The sequence below is a fragment of the Siphateles boraxobius genome, unplaced genomic scaffold, assembly GCF_051911475.1.
Source record: "Siphateles boraxobius isolate OS27281-9 unplaced genomic scaffold, OSU_SipBor_1 12, whole genome shotgun sequence".
NCBI lineage: Eukaryota > Metazoa > Chordata > Actinopteri > Cypriniformes > Leuciscidae > Siphateles > Siphateles boraxobius.
The window spans coordinates 14,402,432-14,427,288 of record NW_027508722.1 but is presented as its reverse complement, the minus strand read 5'-3'; the positions used below and the strand labels follow the sequence as shown (position 1 = coordinate 14,427,288).

The following is a 24,857-nucleotide window of genomic DNA, read 5'->3' as shown; positions in this document are numbered from 1 at the left end:
TCCTCCCCCCACAGCTCCTCCCTCCACAGCTCCTCCCCCACAGCTCCTCCCTCCACAGCTCCTCCCCCACAGCGGAGCCTGCCGTGAACGAGCAGGCTAGTAAGCAGGGCCACCGATGACGGCGGATAAACAGTTATGGCACATTCACTAATCGGGACGAAACATCAACAATATGCTTAACATTGACTATGGCCTGCCCATAGTTTGACTACAAACTTGCTCCTCAAATCATTATGTATTTTGCAATACATGTAACTTTATAATTTTGCACTCTTTCTATGAGTTATAAATAGCTAGTAAGATAACGTTAATATAACGGTAACTAACGTTACCGTATGTAAGTAATTATTCTAGCGATATGTAATACTAGATAAGGTTTGCTAGTACATTATTTTAGCAACATGACAAGCCAGTGAATTAGCAGGTTTCAATTGTTGCTTAGCACAGTGCGTGACATTTTATCTACATGTTATGCGGCTAGAGTTTTGACACCGAGTCAATAGGCTCTGTCTAACTCTTTCTTTTTCGCTTGTTTATCGTCATCGGTCTTTTTCCTTTTACCTGTTTGTTTTATGAGCAGGTGCCACTCGAGATATTTGCAGTTTAGTTTGTTTCTCCACCATTAACACAGCTGCAGCACACCGGCAATCTTGAGTTTGTACACGAGCGTGATTGACATTCCTCCTGGCTCTGATTGGTTGTTTCTGACCGGGAGCGGTGTATTTCTGCAAATGGCAATAGGACCACTGGGAGGAGCCAGAGGAGCTTGATTTTTTCACAGATTATCTGTCTCATATTCTACTGTCAGGACATAATGACAGTTTTAATAAATATGTAAAAATATTTATTTTTTTACAAAAGTTACCTACAGCAGCTTTAATAACAAATAAAATGATGAAGACCATTTATTCACTTTAAGTCAAGACATGTAAAACATCCTCGTTTTTGCACATCGCCTGTACAGGGTTCATTTGCAAAACGTAAACGGACCAAAAACAGGATGTGATGTCACAAGATGTTACCCTAGAAAGGACAGAATAAATAAGCATATCTGATTTTTCTCATCATAACTATATTAGCTATGTTAGCTACGTTGCCCATTACAGTTCGGTACAGGCATCGGAGCTGCTGTCTTCTTGCAGGCGATCTTTGTTTGTGTGCACAATGGAGGAATTTCTGGTAATGTTTTTCTCCTTAACACGTCATAAGCTCTTCACGAGTTCTTAGCTGGTAAAAATACCATTGGAAAATATACGTCATAAAAGCAGGGTTTTTGAACGCTAAGTGACCCAGGACTAAATGTATCATTTTCTTTTTTGGTCCTAACCAAAAGACCAAACTACAATTTTAAACACACCCTATATGTGTAATTAAACCGTCTAAATCCAGGGGTTCAAATTCAGTTCCTGGAGTGCCACAGTCCATTTATATATATTTGGCAATCGTCATGATAATGATGGGCTAATTACATTGAAATATACATTTTAAAGAAAACTTTTTTTTGATCTATTTCAATCAACCTTTTGTCTTTAAAATAGTTAAAAACATTTTATGTGCAAATATTCCAAATAAAATTAGGTTATTAAAGCTGCATGGATAATGATTAAAGAATTAGAAAAATGCAGTTGAAATTGTTTTAGGTGGAGTAGGCTTTTTTTATCATTACAATTCAATTCAATTCAAATTTATTTGTATAGCGCTTTTCACAATACATATTGTTTTAAAGCAGCTTTACAGAAAGTGCATTTCAGAAATGTACATAGAAAAATACGGTTAGTTAATCATGTATTAATTTAGGGCATAACATATCGCCGGCGTTGAGTCGTCTCTTTACAGGCGTCGAGTCGTCTCTTCACAGGCGTTTAGTCATCTCATCGCAGGTGTTCGGGGATCTGAAGTCTCTGTGAGAGGCTGGATACAAACTGGAGCTGACGAACGCTATTTACCTCGGGACTAGCGTCCCGAGATAACAGCAGAAGAGCAGATGGGAGATAATTAGCAAAGCTGCTTTTCATAATATTAATGCATTCGATCTGATTCAACAGTGGTATAAAAGGTAAGCATTATGTGAATGCTTGGCTAAAGAGATGCGTCTTTAATCTAGTTTTAAACTGGGACAGCGAGTCTGAGCCTCGAACAATATCAGGAAGGCTATTCCAGAGTTTAGGAGCTAAATGTGAGAACGCCCTCCCTCCCTTAGTGGAATTAGATATCCTAGGAATGACCAGAAGCCTTGATGTAGTGAAGGTTCAGTGTTAGTGTAATGGAAGAAGACAGGGGTCGGCGTGACTGGGACTCGTACAGTTTTATTTGGTCCAAGAAACAAAAGAAATGCGCTGTGCGCGCTCTAACATAAACTTTGTTCAGGTTCAGAGAACACTCTTTCCACTATATAAAAATATCACTTTTTCCAATATTTTAAAATAACACTCTTCCCACTTGCAGCGTTTCAGCGTGTCGTGCACGAGTCCCCAGTCCTTCTCTCTCCGCTCTCTTGCACCAGCCGGCTTTTATGCGGTCTCCCCACGCCAATTACTGCAATCAGAGACAGGTGTTCGTCATTTTGCACTTGACCTACTTACTCACCGCTCGGCTCCGTTGTTGCTCTCGCACCCCAGACTTCGCTGAACCACGCCCCCCTCGCCACACTTGAATTTAGTCATCTTAAAGAACGCGATGGATTGTAGAGCGATAGAAGGTCCATTAAATACACAGGAGCTAAACCATTTATGGCTTTATAGGTCAATAGTAATACTTTGTAATTGATACGGAACTTAATAGGTAACCAGTGTAGAGATGATAAAATTGGTGTTATATGATCATATTTTCTTGACCTAGTAAGAACTCTAGCAGCTGCATTTTGCACTAACTGTAGCTTGTTTATTGAGGATGCAGGACAGCCAGCTAATAAAGCATTACAGTAATCTAGTCTCGAGGTCATGAATGTATGAACTAACTTTTCTGCATCAGAAACAGATAGCAGATAGTTACGTAGCTTAGTAATCTAGTCTCGAGGTCATGAATGTATGAACTAACTTTTCTGCATCAGAAACAGATAGCAGATAGTTACGTAGCTTAGCAATTTTTCTAAGGTGGAAAAAGGCTGTTCTTGTAACATATGAAATATGATTTTCGAAAGACAAGCTGTGGTCTAGTATAACAACCAGGTCTGTAGTGGATAAAGTAACAGGACATCCTTCTAAATTAAAGTTGAATTGTACGAGATTTTGTGGGTAGTTTTTTGGACCAATAAGTAATACCTCCGTTTTATCTGAATTTAATAGCAGAAAATTATTAATTATTGGAAATTATGGATCGTCATCCAGCATTTTATATCTTTGAGACACTCTGTCAATTTAGATAAGTTAGTGTTTTCATCTGGTCGTGATGAAAAAATATAATTGAGTGTCATCAGCGTAACAGTGGAAATTAATTCCATGTTTTCTTATCATATTATCAAGTGGCAGCATATATATTGAGAATAGCAGAGGGCCTAAGACCGATCCTTGCGGCACTCCATAGTCTACTGACGTTATCTTCGATTTTTCCCCATTTAAACAGACAAAATGGTAACGGTCTGATAAGTACGATCTAAACCAGCTTAATGCCTGTCCCTGAACACCAGTGTAGTTTTGTAGTCGATCCAAGAATATTTTATGATCTATAGTGTCGAACGCAGTGCTGAGATCGAGTAGAACTAGTATTGAGATACAGCCTTGGTCAGAAGCTAAAAGTAAATCATTTGTAATTTTAACTAGCGCAGTTTCTGTGCTATGATGCGGTCTGAATCCTGTCTGAAATTTTTCATAGATATCATTTTCTTGCAAGAAAAAGCACAACTGAGCGGAAATTTTTTTTTCTAGTATTTTAGACATAAATGGAAAATTTGAAATGGGTCTGTAATTTGCTAGGTTATTTGGATCTAATTGTGGTTTCTTAATGAGAGGTTTTATTACTGCCAGCTTGAATATTCTTGGAACATGACCTAAAAATAAAGACGAGTAAATAATATTGAGAAGAGGCTCGTCCACTACAGGTAACACTTCTTTCATTAGTTTAGTGGATATTGGATCTAATAAACATATTGTTTGTTTAGATGCAATTATAAGTTTATGTAGCTCTTCCTGTCCTATAGTAGTTGTAAAGCGGTGTAGTTGTTCTTGAGGAGTGATAATTGAGGCTGAATCATAAGACACCATAAGAGATTGTACAATTACAATTGTGTTTCTGATGCTTTCTATTTTCTCAGTGAAGAAATTCATAAAATCATTACTACTATAGAGGGAATGCATTAACGTCACTTTCCCGCCGGAACACGCCCCCTCAGCCGGACTGAGTGGCAGAAGAGCTGCTGTGTGACTGGATTTAATAGGGGAAACTGCGAAAACGCAAGTAAAACAAACGATTATCAGTTTAAACTAAAGATTGGACTCAATATAGTGTTCCTTACAACTTACTAAAGATCCAGTGATCCATGGATATTAACATGCAGCCAGGAATCGTGTTTCCTGACATTTATATGTGCCTGATTTCGACACCAGGGAAATACATACAGAAAATTTGCCTGTGAATGCTTTATATAAATACAAAATAGGCAGGTCTAAATCCAGGTGATCACTTATCAATGTTATATATATCATCATATCGTCTAGAGACTTAAAACTTGTATAGTTTTTTGTCAGTGTTTATTTAAAAATGTCAAATTATACAGAATATACAGTGGTAAATATTTGATTGATGAGTTGTCACTGCAATATATAACAATACAATATATAGAGAATGATTTTACACCTAAATTCAGCATATTGACACAAAAATGATAACTGCAAATCCACCTTTCGCTGCCTGGAGTCCAGTTGTTTCTATGAATTGTAGCGATCTATTTGCTTCTCTGTTCTGTAGCTTTAGGTAGTCTGTAAAAATATTCCTCATATTTCTTGTCAAATCCAGTTGTACAGTCAGTCTCAAAGCTCTTTCCCGTTTTTGACGCGTTTTGTGTGTTTTTCCGCAGCATTCACACTGAAAACCAATTCTGCCGCTCAGTCTTTTTGCCACTTGTGGGCGTAACCGCAGTCACTCCGGCCAACGGTGACGTGACGTGCATTCCCTCTATACTGTAACGGAATATTTAACTCTGGTGATGTCTGTTTATTTGTTAGTCTAGCCACGGTGTTAAATAAAAAAATTATTTTGGTTATTTTCTATTAGTTTGCGGAGATGCTCAGGCTTTTAGAGCCTTTTTATAACGTGACATACTATCTTTCCACGCGATTCTAAAGACCTCTAAATTAGTTTGTTTCCATTTACGCTCTAAGTTACGAGTTTCTCTCTTGTTAAACATGCGTAGCACTGTTGTACCATGGTGCCTTAGTTTTCTCTCTAACCTTTTTTAATCTAATTGGTGCAACAATTTCTAATGTACTAGAGAAAATGGTGCTCAAACTGCTAGTCATTTCCTATGTAGAATATAAATTCCCACAAGTATTTCATGTCAGCTACTTATGTGTGTGCGTCTACGTGTATGGCCGCATGTATAGTATTTGTGTGTGTTGAGTGTGATCAGTGGAAAGTGAATGAATAAATAATAGGGGCGGCACACGGAGGCAGCTGCTCTCTGTTGGCTTCTGAAGTGGCGTGGGGTGAGGTGAGACAGGCGGCGGTGGAGAGTGCCGTTCACTCACAACCAGGAGTCTGTTTACCGGAACAAACCAGTCGCCACAGCTACTTAAAGTGAGCACATGCTGAGACTGTAATTAGCCGTATTTGTATCCTCTATTGCTCAGTAAGAGGTTCAGGAAGTTGAGGTCAATTCAAACAATCGAATTATCTGAGATAAAAAAGAAACACAAACTCCAATAAAAAGTAGAAAGTTGAATGAGAATATCCAGCTGTTACTTGACCTGAAGTTGCATCTAGAAACAAATTGACAACAATTCTTTCTTAGTGTTTTAAAGGTCGCAACAGCACCCAGTAAAAGTGTAAAGTGTAAATGATAACTGAAATTACTATTAGTCATCCGTGCTTAACACACTCCATCTGTGTAACTGCAGGTGGATATATGATTTTGTGATCTGATTACTGAATACAGATATTCAACTGAAATGACAATGACATTTAATTTCAACATTTGTGGTGAAAGAAAAATTCAAGATGAAATTCACAAGTGTCACTGGGGACCCCCACTGGGATATCCACTTTGGATACAAGATAGATGTTTTTATGACTGGATGTGGTTAATGCAGATCACTCTTTCAGCATGTTTTCTAGTCTGAAGATTTTCAGTCATCCAAGTCATAGCTTGTCAGTTAAAAATCCCGTCACCACACTGCTGCATTATAGAAAAACGCAGATTTCTCCATCCTCACAGGAAGTGATTAAACCTTAGATGGTTGATGTGCAGCAGACACATGATGATTATTAGCTTAAGAGTCGACATACTCATTTACACAATTTCCTGTCGTATCCTGCTCCAAGAGAAGAGAAAGTATCATTTTACTAAAAGAAGGAGTAAACGGCCGAAAGAAAGGGAGAGAGAGAGTGTGAGAGAGAGATTTGCAAGAAAGTATGTGTGTTTCTATTGACTTCCACAGGCTGATGGAAATGAAGGGGTGTTTGATTGTGGAGTGCAGAACTAATCTAATTAACCTTGCTGCATTCCTGTGTCCCACATTGTGACCTGTGCCGCTGCTCATAATGAAAAAAGTGAGAGAGAGAGAATATGCTTTTCAAAATGCCATCAAAATGCATACTAGAAATCTGCTGAAAAATAAAAAAATAATGTCAGCCAATATAAAATGCACATGCCTTGCACATATATAAGACTCACAGCAGCAGAGGTAAGTAAACAGAGGAGATGCCGAAGAAGGAGAGGATGCTTGGGTAGAGGAGGCTGCAGATAGAGGCTGGGTTTTATTATCATCAACGAAGGAGACTTGGAGCTGGGCTGGGACCAGCGGAGATGCAGGAGACTTGGGCGGGACCAGCGAGGACAATAGACTACAGGGAAAACCCTCTTCCTCAAACAATAACACAGAAACCTTGACAAGCTCACCCTCAGCATTGGGAGTATGGGCAGGGCCCCATTCCATTCCCTCGAACTCCACGATGATACCTACAGGTACTGAGGATGTTGCCGGCTCACGCACCTGGTCAGACATACTGTTGGGATCAGGCTCCAGGGCGAGGTATGGCTCAGGTGTCATTTCAAACGCTCTCTCGGTGCCTGCGGTGGGCTCAGGCATAATGTCCGTGTTGGGTGTTGTTGGTGGCTGGCTGGTCTCTGGAGTTAAGCTGGCTTTGGCCTCAACCGAGAGGCAGACGGTCATGGGGGAGTTGTTGTTAGCCAGCACCCACTCCACAAAAGCAGCAAATATCCCTGAAGGACCATCACAGGCAGGGCGTGCCTTCTACTGCTAATTTAAGCTGGTCAGGAAAAACGAAGCGTGCCGCACAAGCCCTGAAAAGTGAAGCCAACGAGTCTCGATCGCCCCCCGGTGACTGGTCCTAGTATAGGTCATATATTTTAATGTTGTTAGTGTTGTTCATCGGGACGTGAGACCAACTAAACAAATAAATTAAACTTCAAATGTATTTTTCCCAAAGCTAGTTTCTGTCATTTGCTGTCGTTTTTATCACGTTGATGTAAGTTCAAGTTTCTGTTTTTAAAATAATTTTTAGTTAGTTACGTGATGCTATAAAAACGGTGGTGTGACGTCATGATTGACAGGTTCTCTGAGCGAAGTAGTCACTGAAGCACCAACGGACTTCGGGATCTTCGGGGGACTGAGGAGATTGTATTTATTGTATTTTAACAAACGTCTCGTCGTACTGCAATCAACAGACATCAAAATTGGAGCAGAACGGAGGAACGGAGCAGACATAGGCCACTTAAAAAAAAGTGCAGAGACTGGGAGAGTGCATTCAGCGAGAGTGAGAGCGGGGCGTTGATTTTGCGGCTTTACTTCCTGCTCACTTCTGCACAGGTCTGGTCCCAAGATCGCAACTGCGCAGACTCAAATCCCAAGATGTCAGCACCATATCGGGACACTGGCGGCTTCACTTCTCACCAATGGAAGAGAGCGAAGGGGCTTCGTCCATCTTTTTTTACAGTCTATGGGAAAAACACACACAGAGAGCGTTAAGGGAAGGTGGTTAGCCAGGTCTAAAAAGTGACTTGTGTGGCTTTATCTTCCTGCTCTAAACAGAGCAATCTGACCACAGGAAGATCAATTTCTTGTTAGGTTCGGTCTTCTGTAACATTGTGGCATTGTGTAACCTCCATTACCTTTTCCGGAAAAGACTCTCATCAACAGTTACCAACCTCGGTGTAAGGCTGGACCCTCACCTTACCTTTGACAACCATATCAAACATCTGTGCAAATCATCCTTTTTCCACCTCAAGAATATTGCCAAACTCCATTCCACACTCACCCTTTCTGACACCACAAAACTCGTCCATGCCTTTGTCTCCTCCTGGCTGGAACCCTCATACTGCAACGCCCTTCTCATCGGGATCCCTATCAAGAGTCTGCAGAAACTCCATCACATACAGAACAGTGCTGATAGGATCCTGATGAGAGTGTGCACTGGAAATATGAACACATAACCACCATCCTTTATGGACTTCACTGGGTTCCCATCCCCGCCAGGATTCACTACAAAATCACTCTCCTCACCCACCAGTGCATCCATGGCAATGCCCCATCCTACCTCAAAGAACTTCTTACCCAGCAAACATCTACAAGAAACCTCTGCTCACAAAATGGCAATCTCTAAAAGGCTTAAAGACTTTTCTATTTAAAAAAAGCTACAACTAATGATAAATTTAACCGTTTTTGTTTTTATTCTTGTCCCTGTTTTTATTCTTGTAATGTGTACTCTGTAGCCCTTTGCAATTTGTTCTCAAATGAAAAGTGCATTATAAATAAAATGTATTATTATTATTAGCATATGTGAGGATAATACTTCATAATAGAAGCATACATAATGTCAAATTTATATTAAATAGAACCCATAGGTGTATTTAAACTTAATGTGACAGTTTTGTGAATTTGTGATGCTGTGTGTGTGTGTGTGTGTGTGTGTGTGTGTGTGTGTGTGTGTGTGTGTGTGTGTGTGTGTGTGTGTGTGTGTGTGTGTGTGTGTGTGTGTGTGTGTGTGTGTGTGTGTGTGTGTGTGTGTGTGTGTTTTGACTTATACACCACACCCTGTAACCTGCGCTATTATTTGACACTAGGCACAGGTGCTGTTACATGAGTATGCATATATATGGTGTTGTCGTGACACATGACTTCAAACAAACCCAGACACAAAGCAAGTGGGCATTTGCATTTTGTTCTCCATTCATGTGAGAACCACACTGAGAGGAAGACAGAGCAGCATGGACGAGATGAGACAGGGAAGGAAGGAGTGTTAAAACAGAGCAGCGATCGTTTCTGTTCCTGACGTCTGTTACTGCTATAAATGAAGCACAGATTCATAGAGTCAGTGTGTGTTCAGTGTAGCTCCCACACTTCATTTCATAACTCGGTAATCATTATTCAAAGAAGCTGAGTGAGTAGGAGATGATCTGTGGATGACATCTATAGTATGTCCAGTGATTCACGCTGGCATCTTTCCTCAACACAACCCTCAGATTGTGTATTACGCTGACCAAGCCTTTATGCTTTCAGATATTTCTGCTATTTGATATCCTGTGGTAGGTGAGTGCTGTTCATTACCTGTACAGATGAAAGCCAGACATCGTGTTGAGGTTGCCTTTCACATACATCTTCTGATCGACCCTTTCTTTCTCTCTTCATCTGTCCACAGGCTCAAAGATTTGGAAGAACAAGCAAATGGAGACCCACAACTGCTGAGCTATCGGTTCTCCCTCCCTCTTTTCCTCTCTTCCAGTTCCTCCCCTTCCTCTTCTTTTGCGTTCTCCTTTTCACTGAGAGCAGGAGATGAGTTCAGAGGAGAAAAGTTCCACCATGTCCCAGAAGATTTCCTCTCCATCTCACAGCAATAGCAGTTCCTCCTCCAAACATGACAGCAGACAGGTGAGTTTGTGCATGATTTGACAGTTAATGAGTTACATTTATGGAAGTATCACGTTGGTATGTACTGTTTAACTCATCCTGCGCTTTTGGATGGATAAGAAACTTCAAATCATGTGGCATGGTGAGGAGAGATGTTCTATTACTTTACTAAGCTGTCAGAGAATGATTTTTGCCTGATGTACGATAAAACGCAAAAAAAGTCTTAACTAGCACTATCAAATGAACTGAGGATGAAAAAACAGACTTCCAGCTGTTTTGTATTAGTGTGTATGATATAAATTAAGACTCTCACTGTTGATTTTCTAGGTTTAATATTTGTCGTGCTGATTCTGCAAATAGGTAGTTGGCATGAAATACTTTTGGGAAATTGACATCCTGTGGTGTGATATGAAATACGTAATTTTTCTTGATAATTTTTCTTGATTTAAAAAGATATTGAACAAAACCAGATAATATTTTACATTGCTCAGGGCTCGAATTTTGGTCCGGGATTGCGGGTATTGCGCATCATTTTAATCATTCCCGCAGGTCTTGCGTTTATAATGCGGGAAATTCCCGCAAACATTCATTCAATCTAGCATGTAGGCCTATGAGTAAATTTAACCTAACAGATTATAAGATCAAATCAGTCATTTTAAAACTTTCTGCGAGACGCAATTTCACAAACAGCGTGAGTGATTCTGCCAATGCCGCGTCTTCTCTGTCTCTTAAAATAGGTTACACAAGGCAAGCCAATCGCGCTGCAGCTGCAGGCGGTGATTCTAGACTCTCGCGTTTCAGGAGTCGGGACATATGATGGAATTGTCACTTGCACAATCGGGCCATTGCATCGTCACTATTGTTTATAATTTGTGGGTCTTTTTAAGTCTTACCTATTTAAACATTCAAGCGATTTTAACCCGCATAACAAACAGCTCGTGAGTAACAAAACTGAGTTATTTTTCTTGAATTATAGCGCTTTAACGGTCAAAAGCACACAACATTGTCTAAATTCCAGTCTTAGGAAGTATTCTCTCAAACACAATCGGTTATGTCTTAAAAAATTAATACAAAAAGAAAATGCATGTGACACTATAATGAAAACAGTATGGGCCGTTCACGTTACGTCTTTTGCGCGTTCATCCTTTGCTGAAACGTCTTCGTCTTCATGCAGAACATGGCTCATGATTGCTTAGCAACAGGGAGCCCTTTTTAAAAGAGGAGAAAGTGGCGCGGACTGCGCTTTACACGCAACATGTGAACGTGGATCCGTGCACAAGCTCTTAAAGTGAGAGTAGCCTAAAATGTGTCTGTCATTATTGTATATAAAACAACAAAAGATAGCATTAATTGTAAGGAATCAGGATTAATAGCCTATGTATTCAAATTATACAGGACTAAAAGACTATTCTGTGTTAATTTACATTTGATTACTTTTTTCCGTTTCTAGCATTTCTGAATACTAGTGTTAGACCTAAACTTTTCTCTTTATTTCATGTATTTATTTGTGCTACTTTTTTCAATTTAATTCAAAGATTGAAATCAAGCTTCCTTTTGTTGTGTAAACTAAAAAAAATGACCCCATTGTAAAAACACAAATACAATGAGTGAGCAAACGTTTAGCTAAACGTATTTTTTTTTTTAATTGTCTAAAAAAAAAGTCCCCCCTCAAATGAAAAAATCCCCCCCATAAGAATGACCTAAAGGGGGATTTCCCCCCTTTTTTCCAAAATGAAATTCAGGCCCTGTTGCTCAAAACGAGGGGTTTTTTTCTGTTTTTTTTCTGAAAGCAAAGGAAAACTTGACGGCATAACAGATGAAAGAAGAAACCAGTGTACTGGACAAAATGTTTTTGGACTTTGTCCAAAATTTCTCAGCTATTCCTCTCCGCTTTATCTTCGTCTGTCTCATTACCCGCTGTTCTGAAGCACAGTATTAATCCCTCTTCTCTCAGTCAGATGACTGTGTGGGAAATATGCATATCACTGATCTATGAAATGAGCCTTGAGTGCCAGATGAATAAAAAACTCAGCAGCCCTTTGCTTTTTCTTTTTTTTCTATTTCTTTCCAAAACACAAAAAATTCCCAAAACACTTCCTGAGGCTTTTATGCGAAGGAATTAATGGCAAACTAATCATCTTCTGTGGAAATGAATGATAAATACAGCAGGGTTCAAAAGTGTTCTCAGACCTTTGTACACCATTACGTGTCTTCAATCACTCTTTGTTTATGCAGGTTTATTTATATTGTGTATAGACTTAATATACTCTGTGTGCATATGTACACCTGCATGTGTGTGCGTTCATATGCTCTGAGCTCCGGAGGGCGGATGGGTGTCCTTCTCCTCAGATGAACACGCTGACCTGATTATGAGGCTGTAATCTCTAATCTCATCATTTGGTAGCATTATAAAGCTCATTACTCCTAAGCAAAGGTATGTTTAACTGTTCGGGTGGCAGACTTTACTCTCAATACCAACATCATGGAATTGTGATTTTAAACTACACCAAAGAGGGTTGAAATCCCAGCAGGTAATCTGGTGCCTACTTTATCAGAACTACATTGCAAATAAATACTGTATAGTTTACTTTGTGCATACTAACTGTATACTGTGGAAAAGAAGTGCGCTTTTGTATTGAACGTGCACTTGTAGTGTACTTCAAATCTTAAAAGTAAATAATAACAAAAACAGTACTTGCAGATAATATAATACTTATGAAATAAAAGGCCAGTTAAATACTTAAAGCTATTGTGCTATTTTAAAGATTTCTAATTTTGTTTTTTTGAAGGTCTCCTATAACAGGTTAGCATGCATTAAAGATAAAAAAAACCCTTTAATTTTCCCATAATATACATCGCACATCACCACATTTTTCAATGATTCTCAAGCGTCTCGACGGATGACTCCTTACCACGAGCCTACTCTGCTCTGATCGGTCAGATTCCCCAGTCTGTTGTGATTAGTCTACATTGGATACAGCGCATGTCGGAAACGAAACCGCCATTAGCATAACTGAACTTGAGCTCCTGAGGCTTCCTCATTCCTCAGCGATAATACACACTGTAAAGACAGTAACGATGACGTCGATTTTACCATATCGATCCAAGCGCGAGTCCGATTATGAAGCATTGGAAGAACTAGTTATTCAACCCGAACCTCCATCGCAAAGGACGATTTGAGCAGGACGTTTCTCAGTGAAATACTACCCAGTATTACATACATTATGAAATGTTGCAACTGTAATTCCTCACCATCAGCATTAACAAGAGCATGTCCATCAAAAAACCGATGTTTACATATCTAATTTATTGTGGTACACATGTGGGCACTTTATCAATAACAGTGCATACCTTATCCGAGCACTAACGTGAATGACTGATTTAACATTAAATTCTATAAAACAAATCTTACTTCATCCTTTATCATTACTCAAAGTAGTTAGAACAACAGACAATCTGCATTATTGGACATAGTTTTAGGCAACAGTATCCCACAGCTGATTAGCAAAGACAGTAATAACACGAGTTAGCCGGTTAGCCGGAGACCTACACAATATTAAACACAAAACTATGTATTTTGAACACCCGGTACAACATATATACATCAATAATTAATCATACTTATAGGTAGTGATTCTGAGGAGCAAGTTGGTCCAAATAAAGTGGGCACGGCCCCATCTTTAGTGGATAAGCGTATTGTAAATCCCATTTACACCTCTCTGAGATTTGAGATGCATTCGACAAAAGGTTGTACGGCTGTTGTATCGCTGTGGTATTTTGAACTACTGACTCTTCACATCCTAATCCTTTGGAAGTGTTTACAAAGAGAATTTTCCTTTAAAGAGCAGAAAACAGTGACTTCTTGACATGTACACAACACGAACCAGCTACAGGGCCCTCTTTTAATGATCTAAGCACATGGTCTAAAGCACACGGCGGAAGTGCACTTAGGGCGTGTCCGAATCCACAAAACAAAAAATACTGCGCCAATGATTTTAGACCAGGTTTTTGTTGGTCAATGGCAATTTCAATTTCAGTTGCCTCAAAATAGCAACGTGCCAACAATGCGCCTAAACACACCTCGTTTTCAGACCAGCATGCCCATAGGCGAACAGATGGGCGCAAATGCATTTGCTATTTAAACAACGTGGTGCAGGACATGAAAATGATAACTGCGTCAGGCTGAAACTAGCAAAAAAACACTTGCGCCACGCCTGGTGTATGATAGGGCCCACAGTGTTTAAGGGCAGATCAAAGTAGACTTATTTGCAGGCAGCCAATGAAGATCACAGGCTGGCATTATGCAAATCTATTACCGTGTTACGTATGCAGCAATTCTTGACGATTAGTTTAAGTGGTTCAGAGTCAGTTCTTTCTTTTGGTAGACAATAACTTATTTATCGTGCACTTTCGACTTTACAACTTTGCAGAACATTTACATTTACAGACAGTGCATGAAAAATAATATTCAAATAAGCATAATAGGGCTTTTTTTTACATAACTTTAAAGAGAGTACAAGTTCATGACTTAGAGCATGAGTATGTGCATGAGCATGTCACTTAAGAGCACATGCAAAAAGTGCACTTTGTAATGTCAAATTATATGTTTTATTTTAAAGTACATTCATGATGTTCTAATAATTTTTTGTAATGCTTTAAAGAAGTACACTTATTTTGATATGTTGACTAACATACTAAACACATGTAAAGTACTTTATTATAATTTTGTAGTGTCTGTGATTCGATATAAACTGTAGTGTGATTCGATATTACTTTATGTGTAATTATATATTCTGCAGTAGACAACCATTTCAAAGACAAAATAACTAATTATGAAATGACAAATAAAAATGTACTTAAGTCCTACTTAACTGGGTCAAAAAGCACTCTAAAGCATATGTTAATTATATATTAAAAATATTACTTCTGTAATGATTACTCTTTTTAAAAGAATGCTAAAGTGTTCTTTTTCACACAAGGGTTGGTTTATCAGCTGGGTTGTTCCACTGTCATAACTCCCTTGAAGGTTGTGTTTGCTCTTTGATTTGAAATGTTGTGTAAGAGCATTTGGTTTCATTAGTTTCACTCTGTGGTTCTTAATGCATGTTTGGGTTTTGTCTTTGGCTTTAGAGATGCCTCTTTGAAAGTTGTCCTTGATGTAGTAAATTGCTGGGAGTGTGTTTGGGCAGTGTAGCTCTTGCCTTGAGGAAGAGACATAGTTTGCTGAAGAGGGAGAATGGAGACCCACATATTTGTCCCGTCTGTCAAGGCTCTAAATAATAGAAAAAATATTATTCTTTTCTCTCTAAATCCCCACCTGATTGCTAACAGGTGTTTATGGACGTTTGTTATTACCATCATTCTAATGTTGATTTATGAATTTGTGATTTGTGAATGAGTAACCTTGTTCCTGCAGTATCTCCATATAACGACTTTGTATAGTCAATCTTCACTTAAAAACTTTTTATATATTTTAATACATTACACACTACTGTTCAAATGTTTTGAATCTGTAAGATTTTTTGATGAACCTATATTTCACTGTGGTTTAAATGTAATTTATTCCTGTGATGGCAAAGCTGAATTTTTGTGGAAACTGATTTGTTTTCCCAGCATTCTTTGATGAATAGACAGTGCAAAAGAACAGCATTTATTTGAAATTATTTGACATCTTTTGAAACAAAATCACTTTTGATCAATTTCATTGGATCATCACACCTGTTAGTCTTTTAGTTCATCACAATTGTATACTTAAGTTTCTGAGTTTCCTCAGTTCATTGCCGGCTATTGTTTGTGTGTTATGTTAGATATTCTCAGTTTAGTCTTTTATTAAATACATTTGGATTAGAACTTTTTAAAACCTCGTCTTTGGACTCTTTGACCTTTGACAATAGTAAGTACATGTAGTTAATTAATATTACTCAGTAAATGTATATGTTACACTGAATCAAGGACACCATTAAACAAAGTGTAACACCTATTTCATATTAATGTGTCAAGTAGCTTCTGTAATGCAAGTGGGTGTTTTTTGCTAATTTTGCTAATACAGTCTTTAATAATACTATTTAGAAACAGGAAAATACAGGGGAAATAATAACACGACCAAGTAACTAGAAACGAGAATCGACAAGGCACAAAACATAACGGAGTATAAATACTAGGTGAACATAATGACAGACAGGTGCAGATAATGTAACCAAAGGAACAAACGAGGATATAATCAAGTCACCTTTATTTATATATCACTTTATACAATACATATTTATACAGGGCTTAATACAGAAGCAGCTTTAGGGTGATAAAGGAGTCAATGATTCAAACAGATTTCATTTTGGCTTTACAGCAGCTCTAACTGAAAATAGTATCATTGTTCAGCTGAAGTCAGTTCAGTGTTAGATTCAGTTATAGATCATCAATTATTTAATTAGTTAATTAAATCTATAAAGCATTTTTGCAAAAACATTATGTCATCATCCAGCTCAGTTCTTATACAATAGTGTCAGTGCAGTCAAATCAATAATATTTTTGAATACAAAGTGTCCCCAACTAAGCAAACCAGAGGCAACTGTGGCAAGGAACCCAAACTCCATCAGGTGACAGAATGAAAAAAAAATCTTTGGGAGAAACCAGGCTCAGTCGGGGGCCAGTTCTCCTCTGGCCAACGAACAAACACGTTGTGATTATGATTCAGGGTGCATTGGATTCATATCTCCAGTATGGAGACGAAGCTGATCATAGGTCTGTGCAGAGGACTTGTCTGGTTCTTATGGTCTTTGCTGAGGATCTGTGGCTGTCGTGTCAACCTTCACAGGGTATTGTCTTATTTACAGGGTCTCTGCTGACATTCAGGGCTGCATTGTGGTCATGCCTACAGTAGGTGCAGGTTCACCATCTGATTCGGATGCAACAATTGACCCTTCGCTAAGCCACGCCCGAAAACCGCCACTGGCCAATCGTGTCTTAGCAACCGTAACTAGGCGCGGAAGGTCTGGCAAGCTTTCGAGCGAGGGAAACATGCTGAAGTGTTGTGCGTATGGATTGTGCAAATCTGATACCCGGTATCCTAAAAGTTTGGACAGGGGAGTGGAATTTTTTTCCTTCCTGAAAATCTAAAAGCCAAGGGGAGAAATGATGGGCGTGGATCAAGCAGTGTGGGAGACCCCATTCACAACTAAATGTCGACAGGATTAACGAAAACACCTATTCCTTGGAAGTTGGAAATAATTACGGTTCTTTGTTCATAATGCACATGTTTTAAAGTAAAATAAGACGTTTAAAGACAAGACGGAGGCTCACTGACATACTTTAAAATATATTTCAGCATTTTGTTAATCGACGGCCTACTAAGTTACCCCTGACTGAGTAACTTTAAACCAATCCGATGTTAGTGTTGGTTCACGCTCTCCCGGTGTTAGTGTTATTCCACAAGATGTATAGATAAACTGTTTGATTTATAATTATTATATTATTTTCACATTTCACTTACCCTGCGGTGCACGAACATAGCTGTTCCTTAATTTGTGTGTTTCCCATTTGAATGGTCAGCTTATGAGGCGGCGGCTGCTGCGACTATAGGCTTTAGCTTAAATTTTTATGAAAGTATTCTCTAATCGGTTGCATATTATGTCGTGGATATATCCCTCGAATGCATACTGCAGTCCCTTTTGTCTTGCTCTCTCAGATATTTCACATGTTCGCCAAAAATTACTAATTATATCATTGAGAATGTCTGACACCGGTGCATACACACTGTAATAGATGTGCTAGACGCGAAAGCTTGACAGGCGTAGCAACAGTAACTAAGGAGGGCAGGGCTTAGCGAAGGGTCAGTTTACATCGGTTCCAGTTGACCTAGTGTATTCAGCCTAACTCTCCTCTAACGAATGTGAATTATTGAAATGTGATAATGTGTTATGTGTATGCCAGGTTAAAGAGATGTGTTTTTAGTCTAGATTTAAACTGACAGAGTGTGTCTGCTCCAAACTATTCCAGAGGGAGCTAAATAGGAAAAAGATCTACTGCCTTGTGTTGATTTTGATATTCTAGGTATTATCAACTGGCCAGAATTTTGAGATTGCAATATACGTGAAGAATTATTATATGTTAAGAGCTAACTCAAGTACTTATGAGCTAAACCATTTAGTGCTTTGTAAGTAATTAGCAAGATTTTAAAATGTATGCAATGTTTAAAAGGGTAGCAAATGCAATGTTGACAGAACCGGGCTAATATGGTCATACCGGTCTAGCTGCTGTAGTTTGGACCAGCTGGAGTTTGTTTATTAAGCGTGCAAGGCAGCAACCCAGTAGAGCATTGCAATAATCATTGCAATAATTGAGAGCATATGTCGTAATTTAGATTTTTTGTAAGATGGAAAAATTCATTTTTAAAGATGCTAGAAATGTGGCTTTCAAATGAAAGATTACTATCAAAGAGCACACTCAGGTTCCTAACTGACAACGAAGACTTGACAGAGCCATCGACTGTTAGACAGTATTCTAGGTTATTATGTGCGGAGGTTTTTGTTCCAATAAATAAAATGTAGGGGTTTTTTTCAGAATTAAGTAGTAGGAAATTACTAATCATCCAATTTTTATATCAAATAGGCTATACGTTCCGTTAATTTTGTGAATTGGTGTATTTCATCAGATCGAAAAAGAAATATAGAGCTGAGTAGCATCAGTGTAACAGTGAAAACTAATGCAATGCTTCCTAATGATATCTCCCAAGGGTATCATGTACAGGGTGAAAAGCAACAGTTCTAGTACTGAGCCTTGCGGTACTCTATATATACTGAACTCGTGATCGATATGACACCTCTTCATTTACTGCTACAAATTGATACCAGTCAGATAAGTATGAACCATGCCAATGCAATTCCACTAATGCCAATGTAATTTTCAAGTCTATTCAAAAGAATGTTGTGGTTGATAGTATCAAATGCAGCACTAAGATCCAGTTACACTAATAGAGGGATACAACCAAGATCGGATGATAAGAGCAAATGAGATCAGTCTCATTTGATACGATCTAAATCCTAACTGGAAATACTCACAGAGACAATCTCTTTCTTAAAAGTAACATAGTTGTGAGGAGGATACTGCCTTTTCTAGTATTTTTTTTACTAGAAATGAAGGAAACCATAAACTTTTTTTTTGTGATTCTCATATGTAAATAATTTTAAGCAGTCCTGCCTAATGATAGCCATCCAATTATATTTACTGCAGTATAAATGGTATCTCTACCAGTTGACACATTTATGGTCACATGCGTTGTTTAATTGCATTTTTTCATAGGCGGTATTTTGTATTTTGATAACACATTTTTAAGATAGCTCATATACTTTATACTTAACAGTTTATTACTGTTTTTCATTGTACAGTGTAAATATGTATTGAATTGAATTGTACAGGACAACTGGGAGATCGTCGAAGGCTTGCGTGGTGGTCTTTCTAATGTTCAAGAGCCAGAGAAGCAGTCCGGCTTCATGCTAAAGAAGAGAAAATGGCCCATGAAAGGTTGGCACAAGGTATGTGTGGGAAATTGTCATGCCTCTACCAATGTTTAATTCGAAATATTTGGAAGACATGGAATAATTGGATGAATTAGTGTAAGTGCAGATATTTCCAAAATTACATTTCACAGCAGCTGAGTGGATTCGTGCTAACCTGTCTGAACACATTGTGCTCACACTGACGGACTCTGGGGTGGCTGATGATTAAAGAACTTGATGAATGATCTTCCTGGGCATCATTTTGTTCAATTTTAGCACACAATAACATCTTTTTTGATGCTCAAATACTTTCTTCTATGGTATTTAATGTGCAGATGCAACCATTATTTGCCTTGAAAATACCCATATTCCCCTTCTTCAACCAAAAAGAGTGTATACAAGAATAGACAGAAAAAAGGCATAGTGATATATAGCCTCTCATTCATCAAGAGTGTTTTAGCGTCGCCTGAAAGAACATTCATCATTTACCAAATAAATCTGATCCAAGTTTCTCCTATGTCCTCTCCTCTTTGTGCTTTTTTTCCCCACAGAGATTCTTCTTCTTGGACAAGGGCATTTTGAAGTACGCCAAATGCGAAGCTGATGTGAGTCTAAAAGGCCTCACATATAAATACTGTATACACACACACACTCATTTAGTCCATTGAACTAAAGCACTCAGGACTTTTAGTGGTCACTTCTCCTTCATGCATGTACAGAGCTCCAGCAATCTTCAGAGGTCTTGATACTCTATCTTTCCGTCAATACATGTTTCCTGCTGAAAAAACCCCTCTAGCTGTGGGAATGTAAAATCAAGGTTAATTTCCCTAGGGTTTGATAGCATCATCTACAGCTGATAGTTTACAAATATCTAAATTTCATAACAGAAACTGTTATGCTACCCCTGTGCTGCGATTGCCTTCCCTCACTCCAATCTACCCTTTTAAGCAGCATTATGAAGTGGTGTGTATGGCCAGGGTATTCAATTATAACGAAAATACATAATTAACCTGCCGTATATCTTTCAGATTTATCTGGGGCTTTTTTAGCCTCTAAATCAAGGCTACTTGTCGAATGTGCTTGTGAGAATGCATCATTGACAAGGTTATGCATTAGCAAAATTAGCCAAATCCCTCATGTATTTTACATCACCTTTTTGTGAAAATTCACTGTTTTGAATGCACAATATGTTGCTTACACAGGGTTGGGAACCAAGAACATGTTCTTAAAAAATAGAAATATATAAATATTGGAACCGAATTACATTTAGTCTAATTACAGAATTAAGGACTCTTATGCACAGGTTATTTTTTGTGAATCAAACTCAGTGTAGTTACTGACGGATTGTTTACATGTCAGTATGTAGTTAAAAATACACATTACGCATTTTGTCAGTACTATTTCATAATAATTAATGAATGAAATATGTTACCACATTTATTTTTTGTAAATGTGTTGTTAAAGGCCTTTTGTTGGATTGCATTTGTGAAAAGTCTTTTGCAGGAATTGTATTAAAGTGATTCACTTTCAAATTTAAGTATTAATATAATTTATTAAAAGTATTATTTCATTATTTGGCACCTGAACCGCTTTACTTTTTACAACCTTCTGCCTGTGCTGTGTGCAGGTGGAAAAAGGCAAGCTCCACGGCTGCATTGATGTGGGACTGTCCGTGATGGCCATTAAGAAGAAAGCCAAGTGCATTGATCTGGATGCAGAAGAAAACATTTATCACTTAAAGGTATCACAACTATTATAGTATTAGACTGACCTTAAAATGCTCTGCGGTCATAGGAAGAGCATTAGTGGAGAATGTAACTTTGCTGCAGTTTTACTGGTACATGTTACATTATGATGGTACAGTAGATTTGCTTTACCCTCATATTAAAGTAGCACTAGGAGGTTATTTTGCCTTTAAAGTTTTCCCATCCAAAACTGAATTTAGAATGCCTTTTAAATGGCAGTATAATTCAATTTAAATGAAATGTCAAATGAGATGCAAACAGAATGCAGAATTGTATAATCAATTAAATTCAATGCAAATAAACTCATAAACATCATGTACACAACACATCAGGTATTTCTAGAAACAACTGATCATATTAATGTAAATGTATTTAAATTAATATAATATACTAATAATAAAACAACAGTGATAACATTGTGTACTTATTTAATACATACATATTTTAATAATTTTATTATATTAGTATATATATATTTATATTTATTTTCAATAACTTTCATTTTATGAACAACAGTAAAATAAAACATTTCCCAGAGTGCTCTGATTAAATATATTATAGAATTACATGTTGATGTCAATATGAAATTTCTTAATATAAAGTTATAAATAATAAGATGTCTAAATAAATAAATAAAAATATTTCTGTTTTGTTCACAAACTTGACTTATGAAATTCCTGTGTATAATTTCTTTGAATTTCAGTATTTTTTTAAATTCTGAAATTGATCCAAGCATTATTTTACTAATATTATCTTATAGTTTGTAAAGGCTGGCTTATCATGTTAAAAGCTTTTAAAAAATCAATACAATCCCAAAACATATTAACAGTGTAATATTAGAAAGCTTTACAAGCCTCAACAGATAGATTGATTTTAAAATGAAATTCTGCTCCCATTTAGTGGATCCTCTTTTAGAGAGAATCATTTATGGGAAAAAAAGGGTTTTGTCAGCTCCCGTTTGATTTTCTCCAGTTTGAACTCTTGATCTCATGAATAGGAAGCAAGTCCTTCCAATACAAAGTCATGAGGTCAACAGCAGCACAGCATCAAGAAAAACAGCTTCTGAATTCTGATTGAGTAGGTTAACTGTTGTCTCCTTGTGCTTGCAGATCAAGTCCCAGGAGCTGTTTGATGAATGGGTCTCTAAGCTCCGTCACCACAGACTTTACAGGCAGAATGAGATTGCCATGTTCCCTCATGAGAAAACGCTCTTCCACCCTCATTACCCTCTCACCTCCTCCCCCACGACACCCGACCGTCAGTCCATCAGAAAGGTAACGCCATTGGACATGTTGAAGGATTAGATTGAAAGATAAATGTCAGATGAAATGACAATGACTGTGCTAGTGCTTTAGCTTTGAGAGGACGTTAAAGGTCTATTGTACCTTAATGCCTATAGCAGTTGTGTCCACTTTTAGAAACTAACTCTCAAAAATTACTTTTCATTTATTTTCTCCACTAACAATATCCACAAGTGTATAAACATTTATCACAGTATAGTTTTTTTTTTTTTTTTTTTTTTTTTTGCGGTAATGAAAATTCCCACCATATTTCCACCACATCTCAAATGATGCATTGTGTTAATATCATTCTGTGATGACTGTGGAAATAGCATTTTTAAACTTTTTGCCATAAATTGTCTTTTGTCTTGCTCAGGCTAACTTCAAAGCTAGTTTTAGTCCTGAATACACATCATTAAAGCTGCACATACACACTTTGGTCGCTCTAATGAGTTCTATTGCATGGTACGTGCAGAACAGCTCTTACATCAGTTACATGCTCAACTGCATGGATGAATCTGATGAGGAATTCCCATGGTTACCAGTGATTATTAGAGTGGATCTGTCATTATACAGTACACCAAGATCTACTGACAGTAAGAAGAATTTGCAGATTTGCAGGCTTTCAACACAGATTTTATGTACTCAGTCAATAATGTAATTCCAATCATATCTAATCAAAATACACCTTTAAATAATATTGTTATCATTTTTGCATAATTTGACAATCACAGATTGATTGGAAATGGTGCACAATTCAAATATTCCATTCACAAATGATATTTGCATTTGTTCGGTGTGGTGGAAATAATGTCACGGTTGTGGGACAGTTGTAGTTTTTAAAATAAACATTGAAATAGTTTATATCATAATATAATCCATAAATAAAATAAATTAGAAAATTTAAAAAATGTGACCTTCATATAACAAAAAGGGGAAAAAAAGATTTGTTTGTTTGTGATATGATTTGACAACTTTAAACAGCCAGAATGTTATGAAGCTAATATTGTTTTACTTAGCTAGAGTTGTATTAATACACTTCTCTTTCTTTTTCTTTCTCTCTCTTCTTAATAATGTTTTGTTCTCTTCTCTGTCTCTATCGTCTCCCTATCATTTTCTTTTCATGCTTCTCTCTCTCTCTCTCTCTCTCTCTCTCTCTCTCACACTCTCTCTCTCTCTCTCTCTCTCTCTCTCTCTCTCTCTCTCTCTCTCTCTCTCTCTCTCTCTCTCTCTCTCTCTCTCTCTCTCTCTCTCTCTCTCTCTCTCTCTCTCTCTCTAGCGTGCCTCTCTTGCAAAGCAGTCCTCTCTTCACTCGCCTGTATCTTTTACCAGTCAGGCCAAGGTGACCGCCTGGCTCCAGTCTTCTGATGACATGGACAGGTGCACCAAAGGTACTCACACACACACCATTTATAAATCCATCTCACACTGAAGATGCTGTGTCTGCAGCTTTTTACTCACTCTCTCTCTCTCTCTCTCTCTCTCTCTCTCTCTCTCTCTCTCTCTCAGAACTCTCTGTATGTGATGCACAGCTACTGGAAATGAATCACTTGTTAAGAAGTATGGAGGTGTTACACCGCACCTACTCCGCCCCGGCCATCAACGCTCTGCAGGTTACACGTCATTCACTCAATTATAACATAATTGCACAAGCTATATATCAGAATTTGATTTTGGTTAGATTTTACCAGGTTTTACATATCCAGAAATATAAGGATGTTTTTAGTTGAATTAGTATTATTTAACATTTTTAAAGTGCCCCTATTATTCTTTTTTTATATATATTATCTTTAGTGTGTAATATAGCTGTTTGTAAATGTGAAAGGTCTGCAAAGTTCCAAAGATCAAAGTGCACTCCCAAAGAGTCTCCCAAAAGAAAGAACCGATTCTGAACTGCCTGAAACGAGTCTTCAGTAATTCCAGTCTTACTTCTTGCATAAACCTATTTGTAGGTTTGTAACAAATTTGCATAATGCCAGCTGATGGTTTTCATTGGTTGCCCACGAGCAACGTCTACTTTGCCCCGCCCTCAAACGCTGTAGTTGTAGCTGAGGCCTGAAAGAGTTTGGTTCATGTTGTCGGCATGTTTCTGCGCTGTGAAACCAATTCCACTTTGCATGCATTTCCAAAGGATACAGTCTCGGGCTGGTATTGATACGGTAAAACCAACGCCATCGTTCCCATTCGTGTCACTGTGTATTTTCAAGCCTCCAGAGCTGAAATTCAGATACGGTAATGGGAGTTTTTTTTCTGACGCGCTATAAGCTGTAGACCAATCACAAGAGACTGGCCCATCCGACCAATCAGAGCAGAGAAGGCTCT

At 37.9% G+C, this 24,857-nt stretch overlaps 1 protein-coding gene across 4 annotated transcripts in view; it reads left to right on the top strand.

The window, feature by feature from the left end:
* osbpl3b (oxysterol binding protein-like 3b) overlaps window positions 1–24,857 on the top strand; it is a 90,124-nt gene that overhangs the window by 37,421 nt on the left and 27,846 nt on the right. For all 4 annotated transcript variants that reach the window (XM_077209105.1, XM_077209103.1, XM_077209106.1 and 1 more), the window contains 7 exons: window positions 9,811–10,040; window positions 19,430–19,546; window positions 20,062–20,115; window positions 21,138–21,251; window positions 22,365–22,529; window positions 23,815–23,926; window positions 24,045–24,148. In XM_077209105.1, the coding sequence (XP_077065220.1) occupies window positions 9,945–10,040; window positions 19,430–19,546; window positions 20,062–20,115; window positions 21,138–21,251; window positions 22,365–22,529; window positions 23,815–23,926; window positions 24,045–24,148 (762 nt within the window). In that variant the 5' untranslated portion in view covers window positions 9,811–9,944. The remainder of the gene's footprint in view (window positions 1–9,810; window positions 10,041–19,429; window positions 19,547–20,061; window positions 20,116–21,137; window positions 21,252–22,364; window positions 22,530–23,814; window positions 23,927–24,044; window positions 24,149–24,857) is intronic.